Source organism: Cucurbita moschata, unplaced genomic scaffold (assembly GCF_002738365.1).
Source record: "Cucurbita moschata cultivar Rifu unplaced genomic scaffold, Cmos_1.0 Cmo_Scf00019, whole genome shotgun sequence".
Lineage (NCBI taxonomy): Eukaryota > Viridiplantae > Streptophyta > Magnoliopsida > Cucurbitales > Cucurbitaceae > Cucurbita > Cucurbita moschata.
Window position 1 is genome coordinate 1000715 of NW_019268535.1, and position 13710 is coordinate 1014424.

Below are 13710 nucleotides of genomic sequence, written 5' to 3' on the forward strand. Positions count from 1 at the left end.
TATGTGCCTTAAAGAAAGCGCAATCATTTTCAGACATAGCTGTGGTTGAAATTTAAGGGGTAAATGACCTTAAAGGAGGTAAGTTTTTTTTTACTGATATCTTAGGAAAAAGGTAAGAAGATTTCCCATTTAAGGTTTGAATGTTGTCCCTGCCATTCCTTACCCAAATCTTAACTGTCTGCAGCTCAGTACAGTCTCCAAGCTTGAATCCTTCTCCCTCTCCCTCTCCCTCTCTCTCTCATCTCTTTCTCTCTCCTCTTTGGTAAGAAATGAAATTTACTGCTCTTTTTGATGTTTTGACTGCTTGATATGAAAAGTTGGTTCTCAACTTAAAATGGGTCTGTTTTAAAACCCTTATGTCTGGAATTTTTTAGTAAGCCAAACCCTTTAGAGGGAGAGAGAGAGGGAGAGATAGGGAGAGAGAGAGATTTATATTTTGTGTTGGGAATGGTGAGGCAAAGGAGAAGAAAACAAAACCAAAGTTTGTGTTTTTGTTGGAATGGTTCTCTCTTTTGTATGGACTTGAGCTGAGATTAGAGAGAAATGAAGTAAGCTGTGAGACACACAACCAGACAACCTCAATACTTACAAATCACAAATCATTACAGTAAAACAAACGACTTCTTCGAAACATTCCAACCAAATGGCTTCTTCTTGTTCTTCTTCTTCTTGTTCTTCCTGTTCTTGTTTTGTTGTTGTCCTTCTGGTTTTTACTTCTTTGGCTTCTGTTTTCTCCACTTCCATAGCCCATCAAATGCCACTAAAAAACCAAACTTTATTCCACCCCACCAAAGAGCTGAAGAAGCTCAAGCACATCAGAGCTTATTTACGAAAAATCAACAAGCCTCCAATCAAGACAATTCAGGTAAAAGAAATCTTGGTTTTTCTCGAAGTTTTTGATTGTTCTGCAAATTTGACAATCTGGGTTGCTGTTGTTTTTGTCTGAATGTTTTGTTTTGTTTTGTTCTGTTCTGTTGCAGAGCTCAGATGGTGATGTCATAGACTGTGTTCTTTCTCATCTCCAGCCTGCCTTTGACCATCCTGAGCTCAAAGGACACTCCCCATTGGTAAACCAATTCAAAATCAGAATCTTTTTCTGTGGATGAAATTTTTTTGGGTTGATTGAGAGAATTGGAAGTTTCTGATGAACAGGAACCGCCTGAGAGGCCGAGAAGCAACAAATCCATGGAGGAAGTGGCGGATAACCACCAGTTATGGTCAGCTTCCGGCGAGTTTTGTCCTGAAGGGACAATTCCGATCAGAAGAACAACAGAAAAAGACATTTTCAGAGCAAATTCTATTCGAAGATTTGGAAGAAAACCCATTAGACATGTGAGAAGAGATTCTTCTGGCAATGGCCATGAGGTTAGAATTCAAACCCAAATCATTGTTCCTTTTTGATTACTCAAAGTCACTTTATTCATCCAAAAAAGGTGTTTTTCTTGAGCTGAAATGATGAAAATTCAGCTGATTAAGAGCGTTGAATGATTACAGCATGCAGTGGTGTTCGTTAATGGAGAACAATATTATGGAGCAAAGGCAAGCTTGAACATATGGGCACCTCGTGTAACAGATCAATATGAATTCAGCTTATCACAGATATGGATCATTTCAGGCTCATTTGGCAATGATTTGAACACCATAGAAGCTGGATGGCAGGCAAGTTCTTGAGTGTTCTTGAGTGTTCTTGAGTGTTCTTGGATGTTCTTGAAGTTCTTGTGCTTTAATCTTCCTTTTCGTTTGATCTTTTGTTTAGGTTAGTCCTGAACTCTATGGCGACAACAATCCTAGATTCTTCACATACTGGACAGTGAGTTTTCATGTCTTGAACTCGATTACTTTAAGGTTTGAAAGAACAGACAGAATTAACGTTGTTTTTTTTTTGTTGGCAGACTGATGCTTATCAAGCCACTGGTTGTTACAATCTGCTTTGTTCAGGATTTGTTCAAACCAATAGCAGGATAGCCATTGGAGCAGCAATTTCGCCTGTTTCCTCTTACAGAGGGAAACAGTTTGATATTGGTTTAATGGTTTGGAAGGTAAGTTCATTTATTGCACTTTTTTTTTTATATTGACCCAAAAGAAAAAACCCGAAATTTTTCAAACGTCAAATGTTTTAAATTCGTGTACGATCTCGGTTATCAAATCTTTACGTTTCTTTAAAACTAACGATAAGGAATGACCAGAATGTTACCAAACGAGCCCTTTAAGTTTTCATTTGTGAAACGACCAGAATGTTATCGGGTTCATTTGTGGAACAACTAGAATGTTACCAAACGAGCCCTTTAAGTTTTCATTTGTGCAACGACCAAAATGTTACAAAAAACGAGCCCTTTAAGGTTTCATTTGTGGAACGACCAAAATATTACCAAACAAGCCCTTTAAGTTTTCATTTGTAGAACGACCAAAATGTTACCAAACGAGCCCTTTAAGTTTTCATTCATGGAACGACCAGAATGTTACCAAAAACAAGCCCTTTAAGTCTTCATTCGTGGAACGACCAGAATGTTACCAAAAACGAGCCCTTTAAATTTTCATTTGTGAAACAACCAGAACGCTACCAAACCAGCCCTTTAAGTCTTCATTCGTGGAACGACCAGAATGTTACCAAAAACGAGCCCTTTAAATTTTCATTTGTGAAACAACCAGAACGCTACCAAACCAGCCCTTTAAGTCTTCATTCGTGGAACGACCAGAATGTTACCAAAAACGAGCCCTTTAAATTTTCATTTGTGAAACAACCAGAACGCTACCAAACCAGCCCTTTAAGTCTTCATTCGTGGAACGACCAGAATGTTACCAAAAACGAGCCCTTTAAATTTTCATTTGTGAAACAACCAGAACGCTACCAAACCAGCCCTTTAAGTCTTCATTCGTGGAACGACCAGAATGTTACCAAAAACGAGCCCTTTAAATTTTCATTTGTGAAACAACCAGAACGCTACCAAACCAGCCCTTTAAGTCTTCATTCGTGGAACGACCAGAATGTTACCAAAAACGAGCCCTTTAAATTTTCATTTGTGAAACAACCAGAACGCTACCAAACCAGCCCTTTAAGTCTTCATTCGTGGAACGACCAGAATGTTACCAAAAACGAGCCCTTTAAATTTTCATTTGTGAAACAACCAGAACGCTACCAAACCAGCCCTTTAAGTCTTCATTCGTGGAACGACCAGAATGTTACCAAAAACGAGCCCTTTAAATTTTCATTTGTGAAACAACCAGAACGCTACCAAACCAGCCCTTTAAGTCTTCATTTGTGAAACAACCAGAACGCTACCAAACCAGCCCTTTAAGTCTTCATTTGTGAAACAACCAGAACGCTACCAAACCAGCCCTTTAAATCTTCATTTGTGGAACAACCAAAACATTATCAAACAAGCCCTTTTAAGTGTTCATTTGTTCATAGCATATCTAAGTTAAACTATGGCCACAGGATCCAAAACACGGGCACTGGTGGCTCGAGTACGGGTCGGGTACGCTCGTCGGGTACTGGCCAGCATTTCTATTCAGCCATTTAAGGAGCCATGCAAGCATGGTACAATTTGGAGGTGAAGTAGTGAACAGAAGAGCTTCAGGGTTCCACACAGCCACACAAATGGGGAGTGGCCACTTTGCTGAAGAAGGCTTTGGCAAAGCCTCTTATTTCAGGAACTTACAAGTGGTTGATTGGGACAACAACTTGCTTCCTCTCACAAATCTTCATGTCTTGGCCGACCATTCTGACTGCTATGATATCAGACAAGGCAGCAATAACGTTTGGGGCACTTACTTTTACTATGGAGGTCCTGGCAGGACCGTTAGATGCCCTTAAAACTATCATAATTCTTCTTATCATTAATAAATATCCTCGAAAAAAGAACATTATAGGATAGAACGTAGTGTCTTGGGCAGCGATTTGGGTCGAGAGTGGTTGGTAAGGGATAATGAGTTATTCTGGTACAGACACGATGAGCAGTGTGGGACAGACCTACCTATCCTAATAGGAACTCGTAAAGGAACGAGAGCTGTTGAGAAGTTCCATATTGTCAAGTCGAAGAGTGCGAATGGTACTGTTTAGAGCTATCAGATTGAAGGTAACGTCTCGACATGATAACGACCATATTGTTTGTCATAGTCTCGAGCAAGTAGCGGGTTTTGTTACTCGTGAGAGTTTGTTTATATTTTTTTTCGGTTTGGTTCGGGTTTTTTATCTTTGTGTTTTGTCCTAGGCCTTGAGGTAGGTATGGTTTGGGTTTGGGTTTGTTTTTTTTAATTTTATTTTAATATTAATTATAGATAATGGAATTTTTGTAATTATGGGAGAATACAAAGAATTAGACAGGTTGTGCTCTCTTATGCTTCCACTTTTTTTTAAAAACCATCATTATCCGTTATCCGTAACGGTGCTGATCTTAGCTAAATTTGACTCGAGACATGTTCGGGAGCGATCTTATTGATTTTAAAGCTGACAAAAGTGATTACAATCGTTCTGAAAAAAACTCGTAAACAAACCCAATTTTCAATTGTGATCTTCACTTCTCGTGGTTGGTGTTTTGATGATTCCAGCAGTCTCAATTTCCCGAACAACTAGCTTCCTTCAATGTCTCTCATAATGTGCTCTACGGAGTTGAAAGTCTGTAAGATCCCATATCAGATAGAGAGGAGAATAAGGTGTAAAAACCTCTCTAACGGACACGTTTTAAAATCGTAAGACTAATAATATCTGTTGACGGTGCTTGAGTTGTTACAAAGTTATATCCTCGTGAAGTACGTGACTAGTTTAGTCTTGTTAAATGATTAAAAAATGATTATAATCTTGAGGGAATATTCCAGTGTTGGTTTCTAGATTAAAAGTTTATGGGGAATTGAATTATTACAGGCACTTTAGCTTTAACTATATATAGAAGGATTTTGAGCTTTGAGTCATCAGAATGGTGCAGAGAGAAGTGCACAGATTCTGATGGTGGAAAAGAATAGAAAGATATTGGTGTCTGTGTGGCTCCAAGCGTGCTACTGCTCCATTACTTTGCCATTGGTATGCCCACTCTCGATAACGAATCTTTACGTGTCTTTATAACGGTATTTCGTGACTATGTACGAATTGATGTTGTCTATTTTAACCCGTTACGTATCGTCGTTAGTTGCACAATTTTAAAACGCGTATGTTAGGAAGAATTTTCTATACTCTTATAAATATATTTCGTTCCCTCTTTAGCTGACGTGGGATTTCACCAGCAAAGCTGGCAAATTGTCAGCTCGATATGAGATTATACGATATCTTCACAATGGTAATTCAAGACCAAGTTTGAATCGATAGGGTTTGTCAAATTTTCTTGTGGAGCTCGTTCCTCAACAAGGTCGGGATTTTCCATTTTAGTTATGGGAGAGACTAGAAAAAATCGCTTTTAATGTTGGTCATTAGAAGAAAATGATGTCGGTTAGGTAACCAACACTGTTTCGACTGTTATTTACGAATTATAACGAACTAAAATTAAGTAAAAATCATTTAAATTTTCATTATTTACTCCATGAATACGATATGGATGATTTATTTTCTTCTTTATAAAGATGTGCTCGTTTAAAAGAATATGAGACGTCGATTGAGAAGCTTGATAATAACATAGATCGAAGATTTTGGGATGAGAATGAAAGATATATCAGTCCCACATCGAAAATATATCAGTCCTACACTCCCCCCATTCAAAATATATCAGTCCCACATCGAAAGATTTTAGGGAGGAGGGTGTTTTTTTAAATGTAATTTTATCCCCTTGAAGTTCTCAGCGTGTTGGGCTTACTTTGGGCTCAAACATGAACAATGGGCTTTATCTCTATTATTCACTCTCTGCCTCGAGCCCGTGAAATTCTTCGGTTCATTTAAATGAAAGCATTTTTATGGCGGGAAGTACTAGGGCTCACTGAAGAACAGGGAATTACCGGGAAAACGACGGCTGAACCAAAGAACAAGGCTCTGTTCTTGCATTGAAGATGGACTAATACGATTGAATTTCGAATCTCTTCAGCCTATTACTACGTTTGTTGCCCTTGATCGTCATTATTGTTGAATCGGTTCGAATTCCTCTCAATAATGCAGCAACGTCCTTCATTGTCGGGCGATCATCGGCGCGATGATAGGCGCACAGAAGAGCGATTTCGAGGACTTGATACATTTCTTGAACTTCCGCGTCGAGATGGATCGTAAGCTTTGGGTCCAGAAGCTCGATTGGATCTTTCTGGCTGTATAGATGATGCTGAACCCATTGGATTATGTGTTGGCCTTCTGGAAATGAAGGATCGGCAGGCTTTTTTCCGGTAATCATCTCTAAAAGTACGATTCCATAGCTATACACATCGCTTTTTTCTGTTACTTTTAGCATGCGACCATACTCTATCAATAAAATCACTGTTAGTCGAAAGTGGAATTTGATTGAAAAATTAGGTTTACCAAACCGAAATTAGTGCTCACCTGGTGCAATGTAGCCATAAGATCCGACGAATTGTGGATTGGCCGACGAGGAGTTGTTCGGATTGTCTTCAATGAATCTAGCGAATCCAAAATCTGTGAGGCACGCGTCGTATTCATCACTCAACAGTATATTTTGGACCTTCACGTCACGATGCGAAATCGCGGGAACGCAGTCGTGATGCAAGTAAGCCAATCCATCTGCCACGCCGATGGCGATCTTTAACCGAGCATTCCAGCTGATTACATATCCACTAGAGCACCGCTCGTGTAACAGATCGCCAAGGCTTCCGTGTGGCCAGTAGTCGTAGAATAGCAATTTCATTTTCCGATTTGCTGCCCAACCGAGCAACCGGATGATATTCCTATGTCGGATACTGGCTAGAATTGAGATTTCGGAGGAGAATGCGGCGGCGACGAACTTCTCCGATGTCTTGAACCGTTTGACGGCAATTGTTAAACCGGGCTGGATGTTGACCTGGTAAACGACGCCGGATCGGCCACGGCCAAGGATGTTGCCAGCTGTCAGTTTCTTTGCGACGTCAGATATTGATAGGTCGAGCTTCTGATAGAACGTCATCTCCCATTCGAGTTCATTGCCAATCTCCAAGTCGCTATCGTTGCCGTTGCCGTCGCCGTCGTGCTCGTCGTAGAAGCGTCTTTGGGCCCTTTTTTTCGATCCGAAGCTCATGTAAAACGCCACCATGAGAAGCGTCCAAGCTATGCACAGTAGCACCACCACTGCTATGCGAGACGCTGATTCACGCCTTGAGTTTTTGCCTCCATTTTCGTCGGTGAACTGGCTGCCAAAGCAGAGATCTGGATTACCGGAGAGAACGCTAGGAGGGAGTTTTCGGAAGAAGGAAGTCATCGGAACTCGGCCTGAGAAATTGTTATCGGAGATGTTGAGTACCACAAGATTCTGCATTACGGCGATGATTTGGAGGTCGCCGCTGAGGTGGTTGTGTGAGAGATCCAAGATTCCGAGTCTGTCTAAATAAGCGAACTCCTTCGGTATCTCGCCTTCAAGTCGGTTCCAACTTAGGTTTAGAGCGATCTCCAGCGCCGGAATTTCTCCCAGCTTTCCCGGAAGATTACCGGAAAGTTGATTAACACTCAGGTCCAATAATTGTAACTTCAAGCAGGAACCGAGCTCACTTGGGATTGGGCCGGAAAATCGATTGTTGTACAGAATGAGTTTTGTGAGCGAGCTCAACAGTCCGAGACCAGGATTTAGATTCCCTTCAATTAAATTACTCGAGAAGTCGATGATTTGAAGGGAAATAAGGTGGCTGAGACCTGAGGGTAAAGCTCCAGTAATATAATTGGAGTGTATATCGATGAATGTCAGATTCTTGCACCCAGAAATCTCATCAGGCATAACTCCAGAGAACCGGTTCTCTCCAAGGTCTAAGAAACTCAGATTCTTCAAATTCCCAATCTGGGGTGGGAGAGCGCCGAAAAGCATGTTGTTGTTTACTCTGAAACGATTTAGCGATGAACAATTTCCGATCTCTGGAGGTATAACGCCCGAAAGATTGTTGGAGAGGAGCATGAGGCTGTTAAGCTTCTTGAGTTGGAAAATTTCTCCAGGAATGTGACCCGTCAAGCCATTGACTGATAAATCCATCTCTTCAAGCATCTGGCAGCTAGAAATTGAAGACGGAATACTTCCCTCGAGCTTGTTATGCCACAAGAATAACGTTCTCAAATTTTTTAAATTCCCTAGTTCTGATGGTATCAAACCCATGATTTGGTTGTTGTCAAGCATCAAGTGAGTAAGTTCCCTCCAATTCTCAATCTCAGTTGGGATCTCGCCTGAAATATTGTTCATTCCCAAGTTCAATTCTTGTAGCGAAGTCAAGTTACCAAATGTGGTTGGAATGCTTCCCGTCAAAGAATTCATTGAAATGTCAATACTCAATAATTGATGACAGTTTCCAAGCTCCTTTGGCAACGTGCCCGTCAATCTGTTCCTATATAGAAACAGATTTTGCAGGTTCTGGAGATTCCCGAAACTGGTTGGAATCGAGCCTGCTAGCGATGTCTCATAGATGAACATGTGTTGGAGCTCACTGCAGTTTCCAATTTCAGGAGGAATTTGGCCAGAGAGAAAGGTTGTGTACAATGCGAGTGTTTTGAGCTTCTTGAGCAAGCCTAAACTGGGTGGCAGAGAGCCTGAAATTCTGGTTTCTGCAAAGCCTACATAAACCAAATTGGTACAGTTCCCAATTTCTGGAGCTATATTGCCTTCCATGTCTCTGTTCCCACCAGCTCTGATCACCTTAAGCTGCTTCAAGTTACCTATGCTTCTGGGAATTTGACCGCTAAGTTGATTATCATGAAGACCAAGCTCTTTAAGGATCGTAAGATTCCCAATTTCAGCTGGGATCGAGCCCACAAGTCTATTTGAGCTGAGATCGACATTTTCGAGCTTGAGCAAACCACATATCTCAATTTGGATTTCTCCTGTCAAGCCATTGCCACTCAGGTCCAATGTATTTAGTTCTCTTAGATCGCCAATCTCTTTAGGAATTGAACCAGTGAGGTTTGTTCCCACCAAGATGAGCTTGTTCAGGGTCAACAATGAGCTAAAATTAGTGGGAATTCTACCCCCCAATTCCACGTACCTGAATTCCATTTCCACAACTTCCCGTTTGAAGTTGCAGGTTATTCCAAACCAGTCACAAGGAGTTTCATCATTTGAATCCCAATTGTTCAACTCTTGGGCCGATAAGTTCAGAGATTGTTTCCATGATAGGAGAGCTTGGCCTTGATGGTTGAGGGCAGAGGCGATTAAAGAGAATGAGAAAAGCAGGAATAATATGATGAAGAGGGTCCACTGTTTTCCATGCATTTCTACAGCTGTGCTAGGAACTCAAATGGGAAAAGCAGAAAAGTGTGTCTGAACCCCTAGGCAACGGGCGAGGACAAAGCGTGTCCTTTTAGCTTATCTGTTGCTGAATATCTCTGAACATAACCATGTTCTCTGGTTCCAACAGACCTTCCAGTCTTTGTTGGTCAAGCCAAATCAATGAAATTACAGTTGGCTTCCGTTCATTTTTATGAACGAGGAGAGTTCTGTTCTTATAGTTCAAAAATCAGAGGGAGAGTGAGAGAGAGAAAGATAACCGGAGGGTCCTAGGGAGAGACTAGGGAGAGACTAGGGAGAGACTAGAGAGAGACTGAGAGAGAACCTATTCGAAGATAAGTTGGGCGATCCTGTAGAGCTGTTTGAAAACAAACAAAACTGTCTTAGTCTGGACAAATTGATGTCCATACATAAACTTACATGCATTCATTCTGTTTAGGAATTATGTAGAAGAAAACCTGAAAACTGCAGACAAAACTTCAAAATAATAAAAAGAATGTTAGTGGAAGTAGGATGGATTGGTAGGTATATTATCTGTTTGAAAGTCCACTTGTTCATTATTTGGATGCGTAATCATATTCTATGCAGACCCTTAAACATGTAGGTATTTCATCTCAACATCTCTGGAGAGATCTGTTTTTGAAGAAATTGTAGCAATTCCAAAACCAGTGGTAATGGTAAGCCATTGAAACTTAGACCCTTTCACTAGATATTATTCTTTCTTTACTTAGTCTTTAGTTTTGTAAGCCATGGAAATTATACAGGACAGTACAACCAATGCAAGCGTAAAACAAGAATTCAAGTCAGAAAGGTAAAGAACTAAGCACCCAAGGACTACGGAAAAGTATTTTCCAGGAAGGTAATACAAACTTCAAAATATTCTTTCTGTCACATCATATATAGTTGTTGTAGATCGACATGAGCAAATATTGTGATACACATTCAACAATAATATGGATTGTTACATCTGGCATTTTTCAGAGAGATTACAGTATTGAAACAAAAGGCTTCAAGGCAAAAATAAACTAATATGAAATGTGGAAGGAATATGCAGTTCAGACTCCTTCTCGTGCGAAGCCATCAACTAAGGGATGAATAGGTTGGTGCTGATACTATTTCTGGTACTATTATATATATAATAATGATCTTTGCTTTCTGTTTTTCTGGCTGTGGTTGTGTCATGAAAGCCTGCGCCCATGGGGTAACGTTTTGACATTCTAAATCCACTCTGTTTTCTAATATCTTTCATTTGTTTGGTTCTCTGTTTACTTTTGTAGTTTTTTTTTTTTTTATAGTAATAGTGGTTTTTACAAATCTCTCTTGATTTTAGAAAATCTTCTCGTTTACAAATTTTGACATAAAGGGGATTGTTTTAAGTTTTACATTTGTTAAAAGTTAGTTTACAAATCGCATTTTACATGAAAGATAATATTGTTTGTGAATGAAAAATGTAGTGCTTCATTCTATTACAAGAAACTTGAATGTATGTTAGGAAGAAGCTAGTATATTTGAATTGCACATGAATAATATTTTTTTCCCTTTAAATGAAAAACTAAGCTTCCATCAAGACTAATTAAAGAAAACAAACCAAAATTATAGAAAAAGAAGAAAAACTTTCTAGATGAGGTGCTTCCATGACGAAATTAACCTATAAAAGTTACAAGCAAGAGCGAATGGTAGAGATCAAAAGATAAAACAATAGTTGCAAAAATCCTTAGAAGTTGACATCCAAAAAGAGAAGTGAAACCTAGTCATTAGCCCACATCTCCTTTTTCATAACCTCTAAAAGTTCTCCTAATTCTCTCAAGCTAGGTGTTCTGCAAAGTTGCGCATCCTAAACTAAAAAATTTTCCTACTGTCATGAAATGACAGGTAAAACAACGACATCATTTATACACTAGAAACATGTTAAAAGACTTTAAAAATGACCGATTAGGTTACTACAAGGGATAGATAAATTGATTATGAAAGGCATGTATAACATTTGGTTTTTATTGGACGACGTGATTGGCTATGCACTAGCCAAATATAAAAATGCTCCAAAAACGTCCAAATTCTAGATATATATTAGTTATCTATCGGACGACAAGATCAACCCTACACTAGACAAATATAAAAATGCTCTAAAAATGTCCAAAGGGATATATAATTTTAATGTGAAAGATAGGTATAACGTTTGGTTTCTACCAAACGACAAGATCAACTATGCCGTAGACAAATATAAAAAGGCTCCAAAAACGTCTAAATAGGTTGCAAGGGATAGATAAATTGTAAAAGATAGGTGTAACATTTGATTTCTATCGAATAGGAAGATCAACTATGCACTAGACAAATATAAAAACACTAAAAAAAAACGTTCAAATTAGTTAGGAGGGATAGATAAATAGGTTACTGAAAGGCCAGTGTAATATTAGGTTTCTACAACAAGATTAAATCAAGTGGGACAATCCGCATGCGTTTGAAACTAGGTAGCCAAGTAGCTTAAAGAATGCCACTAATCTGTTTGGTGCTAAAGATGAGAATAAGTTGCCTATGCCTCGAAAGAAATCTCTTACCCTTCATTTATATATTTTCAATTTTTTTTTACAAAAATTGTTCTGACCTTTGTGGATTTATGGTTCATCTAACGCTCATCTTTGTGGCATTTAGTATAGATTCTTAAAGTTCAAAGGAATATGTTCAACGCCTAATCTCACTCATTTCATGACAATGACGATCAAATTTTGTAGGATCAAACAATTATTTGATGGAATCGATGGAAGTGGGTGCAAATGCTTTACAAGACAAGGTAATATATTATCTTAATCTCTTCAATTTAGTTATATTGTTTAAAAAGTTTAAATTATATATTTTAAGACTTTGAGTTATGTCATTTTTTTTTTCTTTTATTGATGAATGTTAAAATTATCTTATGATAAAACATGAGACTTAGCAATCGGTAGAAATTTAGATGAGAAGTTAAACTATCATCTAATTATCTCAAAATTGAGAGAAATTGAAAATTTTTCTCACTTAGGTGACACAATTTCTCGTTGACTCTATTATCATTTTTATGTTTAATATGTCATTGAGTTGTTAGATATTATTAAAAGTTTATGGATCTATTAGACACAATAAACAATAATCTTCATCTCTAACTTTTTCTAAGAATCTAGCACCCATATAACTTGGGTAGACCTTCACTCTTCGCTAGAACATCATAGGTATGGTCGTATTTGCTAGGTTTTCCGGGATGAACACCCCACCCACTACTACTTGGAATGGAGAAAATAAAACTCCAAAACAACTTTGGAAACCCCAAAATTATTAAAGAAGGATTGAAGAGCCACTCAAGTGTCAAAAGACAAACTGACATTTAGCCCTTAAAACAATGGGGGAGAAAGGAGGACACAGTGAAAGCTAAAAAAAAAAAAAGCATAAAATTAAAAGCTAAAAGTCAATTATTAGGATGGGACATATCTTGGGATTTGTGCGTAGAAAAAAAAAAGAAAGAAAGAAAGAAGGGCAGAGCTTAAATTAAGGGCAAAAAAGAAATATGCAATGTAAATATACCTATACTTTATACTATAAATAAATATCACTATTATTTTGGTCAATTTTCTAGATCATTTTCACCTTGAACCATTTTCAATTTTCATGCACCATCTTATTCATCTCCCACTATTGTCCATTATATATTCTTTATTTCTTAGCTATTCCCTTCGAGTCATCATAATCTATATCCTATTATCACGTTAATGTTTCTTCTCATTATTATTCAATTTTATCATTTTATTTTTTAAATTATTAAATCAAATGCTCCTATATTCATTTGGTAGCTCAACTAGATATAAAGTGAAGATTCAAATTTCTGACATCTGGATCGAAGGTACATCTTAAACAATTAAATTATATGGGCCTAAGATGTTTTGTATGACTATTCTTTTACTTGTCATTTTTTAAAATAATTCTTAACTAAAATTTAAGGCTAAGTATATAGTTTGATTTTTTTTAAAAAAAATTTCTAATTTTTTTTTTTACAAGTTACAATTTCATCCCATCCGTGGATTCATTTTTCTTTGTTGCAATCATTATGAATTTAAAATAATAGTTATTATGACCTTGTTAATCCTTAGTATACCAACATTTTAATGAGTTTGTTTTTACTCTTATCAACAATAATTTTTAAATTAGATTAATTTAAGCTCGGTTTACTAATATTTTATTTTAGATTTATGTTACCTCTAAAGTTGTCTATTTGTGGTTTTTGTTTTTATTTAAAATAAATTCATAAATAAATATATTTGTAAGTATTAAAGTTGTCTATGTTTCCTCTAAAATAAATATATTTGTAAGTATTAAAATTAAAAAAAAAAAAAAAAAAAAAAAAAAAAAAAAAAAAAAAAAAAAAAAA

The 13710-nt window shown here is 37.6% G+C and overlaps 4 protein-coding genes across 8 annotated transcripts in view; 3 read left to right on the forward strand and 1 right to left on the reverse strand.

Moving 5' to 3' along the window:
* The first annotated feature begins 134 nt into the window (after positions 1 to 134).
* LOC111456810 lies at positions 135 to 4338 on the forward strand. Its single transcript, XM_023098818.1, has 7 exons — positions 135 to 865; positions 981 to 1067; positions 1153 to 1365; positions 1495 to 1659; positions 1757 to 1810; positions 1893 to 2039; positions 3437 to 4338. The coding sequence occupies exons 1-7, from the start codon at positions 644 to 646 to the stop codon at positions 3812 to 3814; spliced, it is 1266 nt and encodes a 421-aa protein (XP_022954586.1). The 5' UTR covers positions 135 to 643; the 3' UTR covers positions 3815 to 4338.
* On the forward strand, positions 2046 to 3430 carry LOC111456817. 2 transcript variants are annotated; one of them, XM_023098831.1, is made up of 2 exons: positions 2046 to 2339; positions 2387 to 3430. In XM_023098831.1, the coding sequence occupies exon 2, from the start codon at positions 2457 to 2459 to the stop codon at positions 3261 to 3263; it is 807 nt and encodes a 268-aa protein (XP_022954599.1). In that variant the 5' UTR covers positions 2046 to 2339; positions 2387 to 2456; the 3' UTR covers positions 3264 to 3430. The 2 variants fall into 2 exon arrangements, with proteins under 2 accessions (XP_022954599.1, XP_022954600.1); XM_023098832.1 differs by having other exon boundaries at positions 2324 to 2339; positions 2378 to 3430.
* Positions 4339 to 5525: 1187 nt separating the features above from the next.
* Positions 5526 to 9634, reverse strand: LOC111457146 (LRR receptor-like serine/threonine-protein kinase). Its single transcript, XM_023099302.1, has 2 exons — positions 6449 to 9634; positions 5526 to 6370 (listed from the first exon to the last, which is right to left on the reverse strand). Exons 1-2 carry the CDS (start codon positions 9300 to 9302, stop codon positions 5976 to 5978), a joined length of 3249 nt encoding a protein of 1082 aa, XP_022955070.1. The 5' UTR covers positions 9303 to 9634; the 3' UTR covers positions 5526 to 5975.
* The window catches only part of LOC111457147 (tryptophan aminotransferase-related protein 2-like), a 12500-nt gene continuing 4826 nt past the window's right edge, over positions 6037 to 13710 (forward strand). For 2 of the 4 annotated variants that reach the window (XM_023099304.1, XM_023099305.1), the window contains exons 1-5: positions 9906 to 9994; positions 10082 to 10176; positions 10299 to 10416; positions 12047 to 12105; positions 13136 to 13185. The gene's annotated coding sequence lies outside the window, so the exon portion shown is untranslated. Of the gene's footprint in view, positions 6295 to 9905; positions 9995 to 10081; positions 10177 to 10298; positions 10417 to 12046; positions 12106 to 13135; positions 13186 to 13710 lie in introns of those variants that run through there. The other 2 variants (XM_023099306.1, XM_023099303.1) reach the window with 2 other exon arrangements.

Bases quoted from the DNA above. Each gene is read 5' to 3' on its own strand.
- LOC111456810 (XM_023098818.1), top strand. From the start codon at position 644: ATGGCTTCTTCTTGTTCTTCTTCTTCTTGTTCTTCCTGTTCTTGTTTT. The intron at 1,068-1,152 runs GTAAACCAATTC...TCTGATGAACAG, and splicing joins TCAAAGGACACTCCCCATTG to GAACCGCCTGAGAGGCCGAG. The intron at 1,366-1,494 runs GTTAGAATTCAA...GAATGATTACAG, and splicing joins CTTCTGGCAATGGCCATGAG to CATGCAGTGGTGTTCGTTAA.
- LOC111457146 (XM_023099302.1), bottom strand. From the start codon at position 9,302: ATGCATGGAAAACAGTGGACCCTCTTCATCATATTATTCCTGCTTTTC. The intron at 6,371-6,448 runs GTGAGCACTAAT...TTTTATTGATAG, and splicing joins TTATGGCTACATTGCACCAG to AGTATGGTCGCATGCTAAAA.
- LOC111456817 (XM_023098831.1), top strand. From the start codon at position 2,457: ATGTTACCAAAAACAAGCCCTTTAAGTCTTCATTCGTGGAACGACCAG.